General features: G+C 43.9%; 1 protein-coding gene across 1 annotated transcript in view; it reads right to left on the reverse strand.

The window, feature by feature from the left end:
• Positions 1-3,159: 3,159 nt before the first annotated feature.
• ophn1 (oligophrenin 1) overlaps positions 3,160-7,836 on the reverse strand; it is a 29,905-nt gene continuing 25,228 nt past the window's right edge. Inside the window, exons 20-24 of the mRNA XM_079737938.1 lie at positions 7,497-7,805; positions 5,803-6,010; positions 4,709-4,759; positions 4,518-4,554; positions 3,160-4,414 (exon numbers count right to left, since the gene is read on the reverse strand). Coding sequence (XP_079594064.1) covers positions 4,403-4,414; positions 4,518-4,554; positions 4,709-4,759; positions 5,803-6,010; positions 7,497-7,805 — 617 coding nt within the window. The 3' untranslated portion in view covers positions 3,160-4,402. The remainder of the gene's footprint in view (positions 4,415-4,517; positions 4,555-4,708; positions 4,760-5,802; positions 6,011-7,496; positions 7,806-7,836) is intronic.

Genomic DNA, 7,836 nt, shown 5'->3' on the forward strand with positions numbered 1-7,836 from the left:
TTTGATCCAAGCTCACAGACCCCACCCTTGTGTACATTTATATCAACTTCATGAGGCGGAACAAACAGTCTTTCTTAACAGACTCTTGTTTTCACTCTACAGCAAAATACTGGAGACTAAACTATAGACTGCATGCTTAGTCACTCTCTGAACTCCCGGATCATCTAAGTGTTTTATCTGTAAGCAGCTCTTTCTGTATTATAACCGGTCATACAGCTAGTAACACAACATACAAGAAGGGACGTTTAGAAAAAAGAGCCACCAGATATTTTGTCTTGGGTGGTGTACGAGACACTGTTTCCTGTGTCAGTATAAAGCTTTAAACTTCAACGACCAGTACATATTCAGCCTTCGGAAAATGGTTTTGTCAAAATCTATTCCCATAAGATGTATTGGTGGGCCACTGAGACATTCAAACTTTCTATTGCCACTCTATTTTGGATCAGCGGTTTCAGACACATGCTGTCATTGGTGGAGATGCCTTCCAACATATCTTGGCTGACTGGTGAGAAACCAGTGGTTGGGTGGACCTATTCAAGTAGTAATCGCATTAGACACACAGACAACGAAGCCATCTTCATCCCCGGTTTGAGTGGAGGAAGAGTGCCCTTCCCCTTGTGTGTATTATGAATACTCTTTTACAACCAACATTTTCTACAGTTTCAAGACTTTAGAGGCATGCCTTAGCTACTCGCTGAAACCGTCTGAATGTCTATTTAAGCCAACGCATTGTAAATCCTGACGATCTTCGAATCGTCCACCTGTTGTGAACACAATCATTCGTGTGCGATAACCGTCCGTTTTAAGCCATCTATTGAAGCGCATGGTGTTTTTCGTAGCGTTCATCTGTCTCAGTAGCTACTATTGCTTAGAAAATGTCATTCCTCTTGGGTGTTTTTTGTAAATGGTTCAACGATCAAATCCAAGACGGAACGGTATCGTAGATCAACTGCACTATATTTTTCAAGCTGTCTTTTTCCTCTTAAAATGTTTTTATATTGGTATTTAAAGTGGGGAGGCGAAAGGGTGAGTACAGATGTATCCTCACTCCCTCTCAAACCATGCAGCCCGGCTGCTTGGCTGGCGACGGCCTTTGGCCGGCTCTGGTCCTAAGCAGCCAGCACAACATGGTTGCTTGGTACCTAGACAAGCTTTAAAATATAGTTTCGATTTGCACTGAAAAAATGAAAAAAAAAAATGCATACGATGTCTTTAAGGTCAGGTGAACGTTTTAGGTGACATGTTGCTGGCACATTCATTAAAGACAAAGAAATGTACAGATATAGATCTGACTTAACTTTACAGCTATTGGTGTGGAACCGCAGCACACAGAAAAAATAAACAAACCTAAATTGAGGCAGACTTTTGCAGGAGGCTGCATTTACTTACTCTTACTCTTTAACTCTTTAACCCCCCCTCATCCCCAAAGCATGTTGGACACATCCCTTTGTAATTGGCACGCCCCTTTCGAATTAACGCGTCACAATACTCTCTCCAAAAGCCACGAATCCCCTCCTTCATCGGAATAGATGACCAAGAATAACACAGAGAACCGAATACGTTTTACAAAATTGAGTGCACCGAGGGTAACTAGAAGGATATGAATCACCCGAGGGTATTTTTCAGCCGACTAACCGATGGACAACGAGATCACTCTCAGATGATTATCACTTAGTGTGGAAATGTGCTAGCAGGTGACCATGACTGGAGAGGGACATTTACCTTTTCTTACTTCAACGAACATATAAAGGTTCGCTCAACGTGCAAGCTGATACTACACCTTGTTCCATAATTGACTCTTAATAGTCCTGCTTTAAACGAATTATGCATGAGGAAGGATGGACTCACCACACTGTCCGCTGAAGACGTATCGGGTCATTTCAGGAGGAACGCTGGGTAGCGGTGCCCCTGACAACGTACCGGGGCCCCCGAGCAACGTAGCGGGGGTCCCTAACAACGTCGCCTTTTAACTTCGGTCCGCAAATCCCACAAAGTGACGCAGAAATGTCCGTAAACGGCCCGTTCCGCGCAGTCCGAATGTCCTGCAGTAGCTTTCCCCTTCCTGCAGTACTATTGTCAAAAGATGTCCTCAAAACACGGAGAAAAGCTGTTGTCGCTCTCAATCGGGACCTTTACGCCTCGTGGCCTCTGCACCGTCCGTCAAAGGACGTCGGAAGGCGTGGCTGACGGATGGGGGAGCTTTCCAGGGTCGTCAGAGCCCGAGTAGTGTCACAGTGCTTAAATTTGCATACGCAATCTGATTGGATGACGGATCCGCCGCTGCCAAAAAAGTTGAACATTTCTCAACTTTTTGACGGCGCCGACGGATCCAACGGAACGGACGGATCCACTACGCATTGGGCGTCCGTCCCCATCAAACTCAATGGGGATCCGTCAACGGACGGTGCAGTGGGCACGAGGCGTCAGAAAGCAATCAATGTCACAGCTGTCAAAAAGGAGGGAGGGCGGGTTTACACAGCGCTCACAGCGGGCTCACGGTACCACCTTGTGGTGCAACGTGGAGTAGTGCAGCTTTACCTTCTGACCTAAAACACGGTTGATCGGGTCTGATGTGGGGGGGGGGGGGGGGGGGGGGGGGGGGTTGGGGAAAACACCAGGTATGAGACTTGTTTGAACACATGCTGATGACACAGCATGCACCTTAGCTCACTGAGCCAACTTGAAATACTGTTATTTCAATGTTAATTGTATGTAATCTGAAATACTGTTTCTGCTGCAGTTTTACGACACAATGTCAATTTGTATGCGCAGAATGTACAATCTATGAACCTGGTTCTTTGTACATGATGCTTCTATGTATATATTGATTGATGATCTGTCCGTTTGGTGTTTTGACTTTAAAAGTACTTTCTTGAATGATTTTTACCTTTTGTGAATTGTGTTTTACAATAATTATAGAGCTGCACCACCTTTTTAAAGACAATTAAAGCAATTCTGACTGATTATGGATTTTCTTCTCTATATTTCTTTCCTGGTTTGAATTTCAGTAGCATATTAATATTAAGCTATACCAGAAATAAACGTTGTCCTTCATACTACAACAACTACACTAGTTTAATACATAACCCAGCTGGCTTCATCTGCCTGTTTATCAACAATGAACCACTCCTAAATTGAAACTAAGGCAACCAAATCGTGTAAATAAATTGTATTTTATTTTCCCTTTTGAATAGAAAAACAAATCATTTAAAGTAAGTCCTGAAAAGCCAAACAAATCAAAAGAAAACGTGTAATGCAACAACAACAATTAAACACTGGGGGAGATGTATCGTTTACAATGATGCTTTTCCTCCCATATTTAGCTTACTGACTGCGGCTCCATTATTATGTAACTGTACAACCCAAAGCTAGTCTGGCATAGCACACAACTCAACACAAAATAGAGTGAACAGCTTTTTGTTAAAGTAACTTGGATTCGTTTTGTACACCTACCAAAATATGCTTTTATTTTGGTTCAACCATAAAGGTAACTGCAGTTCCCAGTCACTGTTAATTGCTTTATGATTTACCGATACAATGAATCAAAACCTAGTTCCAAAACTTACAAAGAAAGAGAAAAAGCGGTTGGGAACCAGTTTCACTTAATGCTCGAAGTTCTGAAGCAAGTCTGAATAGATGAGAATTCTTTGCATCCTTTGCTTAAGTACCAGACTACAGACTTTTCTGCTGATCGACCTTTGAATCTAAACAATAGCCCAACCAATCCTTCATTACGATCTGCCCATTGTCCAACAAATTAATCACCAGGTAGACTATTAAACATATTATAAAGTTATAAAATAAACATAAAATAATTTTTCAACGGTGCTTTCACAGACAGAAACAAAAAACTGAATACTTTAGTCAATCGCAAGAAGACAGGTTTATAAGTACTACAGATTTGTCACTTTAGACGATTAAAATTAGCTAATCAAATTTGTATTAATTGCATTCCAACAAATGCAGTATGAGGGAGGGTGTGTACCTGTTGGTTTTACTCCTACCAGTGGCAAGGAGAGGAAAAATAAATTGGCACAAACCGCATGAACAGGGAAACAAGCAAGACTCAAACAGGAGCCAAAACCCAATGGGGCGATTAAGAAGTTTTAATGGCATGGAAAAATGTTGGGGGGTTTCATGCTGGGGTTGAACCCAGGAGTGAGGAGGGATGTTTCATCTGTACCTCAGTTTAACTTTGTAAGCGCTAGAACAATCACCAGGAAGACAAGCCTTTGAAGCAGCGTTAGTGTGACACGGAAAACCTTTTGGAGGGCAAAGTAATGCTCTGAAAGTATCCCACTTTCCAAAATGGACTCGCTGGCAGCTTCTCCTGGGCAATTCCTCTGGTCGTTGGTCCAAAGCCACCCAGAACGAGATGGTGTGGTCTCGGAGTCTGGGAGGCTCAACCTGCGTTCTTAGACAGCACAGACACAACGCAAATGTTAGCCATGAAAAACTGCGATAATCATAGCCATATTGAAATACATATATATATATATATATGCAGAATAACCTACCTCTTTTTTGACATTCATTGTTGCTGCCGCATTTGGACTTCATAAAGGAAAAAAGCAGAATTAGAATGTTAAGCATTTGTTTTGGTTCATGTCTTTTCGTATGAAGTGATTTGTCACAGAAATAAATCAAGGTACTTTATTTAATTTGACAATTGACAATAAAAATAATTGAAAGCAGGTCGGTTGCTCACCTGGCTCCGTGCTTGGAAGCGTTCTCAAAGAACTTGGTCTTCGAAGCCACGCTACAGAAAAAGAAAACAAGGATTTTATTTCAGCTGAAGTCTGAATCACCGTCTAAAGTGGCACAGATGTAACCATCTCATCTGCCTAGTAAAGGCGTCTCCTCTGAATCTCTTGCACGCAGACAGACCTCAGCTGTAGGAACAGGTTCGGAGTGCGCTGCTTTTAAATGATTTTCACTGTAAAAACCTCCTCCATTCACATATCCAATTCTAGAAGAGAAATGCAATTACTACCACTGTGTACATTTAGTAGACAAGAGCATCCACTAAATAAAATCGAAAGATCTGAGGATAACAATTGAAAGAGTACAACTCATGTCTCCCTTCTTCCAATCTATGTGGATTCTTATGACTTCTTCTAAACACTAATTTAGAAAATCGCTCTTGGATTAAAATTGCTCTTGGATCATTTCATTATGTTATTATTACAAAGGTGTATAAACATATTTTTTTAGTATTTTCTGTCTAAATAAATTATATTATTATAGAATTATAATTGTGCTGTATATAATTTATATTATATTATTATAATATTTTTATGGTTTGTATAAATAAATTATTACATTATATAAGTATTAAGGTGTTGTTTATAAATGTGATATCATAGAATTATAATGGTGTTGTTTATAAATGTATTATTATAGAAATATAATGGTGTTGTGTATAATATATTATATAATTATTATGGTGTTGTTTATACATTTATTATAGAATTATAATGGTATTGTGTATTATGTATTTTATTAATATATAATTATAAGGGTGTTGTTTATAAATTGTAGACATGGGTGTTGACTTGTTTTAATAGTATTATAATGGAGTTGTGTGTTATAATAGTATAATAGTGGAGTTGTGTGTTATAACAGTATTGTAATGTATGTTATAACAGTATTATAATGGAGTTGTGTGTTATAATAGTATAATAATGGAGTTGTGTGTTATAACAGTATTGTAATGTATGTTATAACAGTATTATAATGTTGTTGTGCATATAATTCATATTCTAATGAGTAGCATTATAATGGTTTAAACCGTTAGCTTACTAGGACGCGGCGGTGGGGTCGCCGCTGGGCGCGGAGGGCGCGGAGTGCCTCTGGGCGATGGGGGGCCGCGAGGGCGGGGGCTCCGTGGGCCGGCCGGGCGGCGGCTCCGACGGTCTGGCGGAGGGGGGGTCCGGAGGCCTGACCGGCGGTCTGCAGATGGCGTGATGCTTCTCCGGGGACCGCGTCTTGGGCGCGCCGTCACCATCTCCTGGAGACAGAGGAGAGGAGGCGGGGCTTAACGAGACGTGGGCGGGGCTTACAGGGCGTCGTCACCCCCCCCCCCCTGCCCCGTCCCGCTCCGTCAGAGACGGGGCCGGGTCCCAGATCCCGATCTCACTCCCAAACTAACCCTGATATCAACACTAGTCTCTTTGGTCCTCCTGGGCGGCTGCAGTGTGTTGCAATGCTCGACATTCCTGTGCGGTGCCAGGACCGGCAGGACCAATCACGGGACCAGAGCAGGGCCGTGAGCAGAACCCTGTTAGCGGAGCAGGGCCGCGTGCCGCCACTCGACGGTGGGGCCCTCAGAACGATCTACGGTTATCGTGTGAGGAACTGGATCCTAAGTACAGGTCGCCCGCTCGGCCCCGTCAGGCCGGGCCTGCGATGAAGGAATGTACGGATAAAACCGAATGGCATTAAAGTTCAATCAAAATGTACATCACCAATATCTAAATGTCCAGCCCTGCCCTTTTAAAATTAAACCTTCAGTTTAATTTGGGGACGTTGACCAGCAGGCTACCCAGTGGAACAGCAACTGGTAGGCTAGGGATAGTCAACTGATAGTTGATCAACTACTACCGTATTTTCCGCACTATAAGGCGCACTTAAAAGCCGGTAATTTTTCTCAAAAAACGACAGTGCGCCTTATAATCCGGAGCGCCTTATATATGGATCAATTGGTTAATTGGTTGATCCATACTGGTTGTAAACGGCGCTCTGTCAAAATGTTTCAGTATGAAAAACCAATAAAAACAATTTAATAATAATAATAAAATGTTTCACTACGACTACGATAAAGCCACACCGCTTGCAGCATTACGGCTATCGTAGTCAGTGCACACAGCATTTTACTGCGCTTACTCACGGAAGGTCACACTATACGATCACAGAGCCAGGAAATCGGGCGGAAGACTGGCCACACTACAAGATTCGAGGGTGTGATGCTCTACTTTGTATCATTCACGTTTGCAAGATATTTAAAAAATCTAAGGTTTGGAACTGCGTAATTGTGTTTTACTTTTTTGTCATAAAGGTTCCAGTTTTATATCTGCTAAATGCAGCAACTCGTCCTCACAGTTGCGTTGCGCGTGACGAGCTATACAATTAGCACAGCTCCATCTAGTGGATGCATAACGCATCCCCAGTCAAACGTTTGACTGCAGTATCTTCTATGCTATGCGCCTTATAATCCGGTGCGCCCTATTTATGAAAAAAGTTCTAAAATAGGTCGTTCATTGAAGGTGCGCCTTATAATCCGGTGCGCGTTACAGTGCGGGAAATACGGTACTTTTTGATGGTCGATTGAGACGGTTGATATTGAAGTGACTACGACTGACTGCTGATGGGTGACAGTCAACTACCAGTTGACTGTCACCAACGTCCTGCCTCGTGGCAGTACACCAGGGGCCCTTCAAGTCATAAAGCCCTCTCCAGTCCAGGAAGATGTCCTTCTGATTGACGGGTGGTCCTACCAATGGGAGGCGGCCTCCTGGCCTGGACCGACATGGCTCGCTTCACGGTGACGCCCGCCTCTCCGTTCTCGCCGGGGCGGGGCATGGGGCCCAGCCGGGGAAGGAGGTGCTGTCTGGGGGGGGGTTCTCTAGGGGGCGGGTCCCTGGGGGGCGGGTCCCTGGGGGGCGGGTCCCTGGGGGGCGGGTCCCTGGGGAGCCCCGGGGCCTGGGCTTTGGTCCGCTGCAGGGGGACCGGGGCTGGGTCCGCCTCCCGGTCCGAGGCGGCAGGCGGGGGGTACCTGGGGGCGGGGCTACCGTTCTGCACGCCGGCTGGAGGTCAGAAACACAGGAAGGACTTTAG

This window comes from Pollachius pollachius, assembly GCF_949987615.1.
Source record: "Pollachius pollachius genome assembly, chromosome: 6".
In the NCBI taxonomy this organism is placed as follows: domain Eukaryota; kingdom Metazoa; phylum Chordata; class Actinopteri; order Gadiformes; family Gadidae; genus Pollachius; species Pollachius pollachius.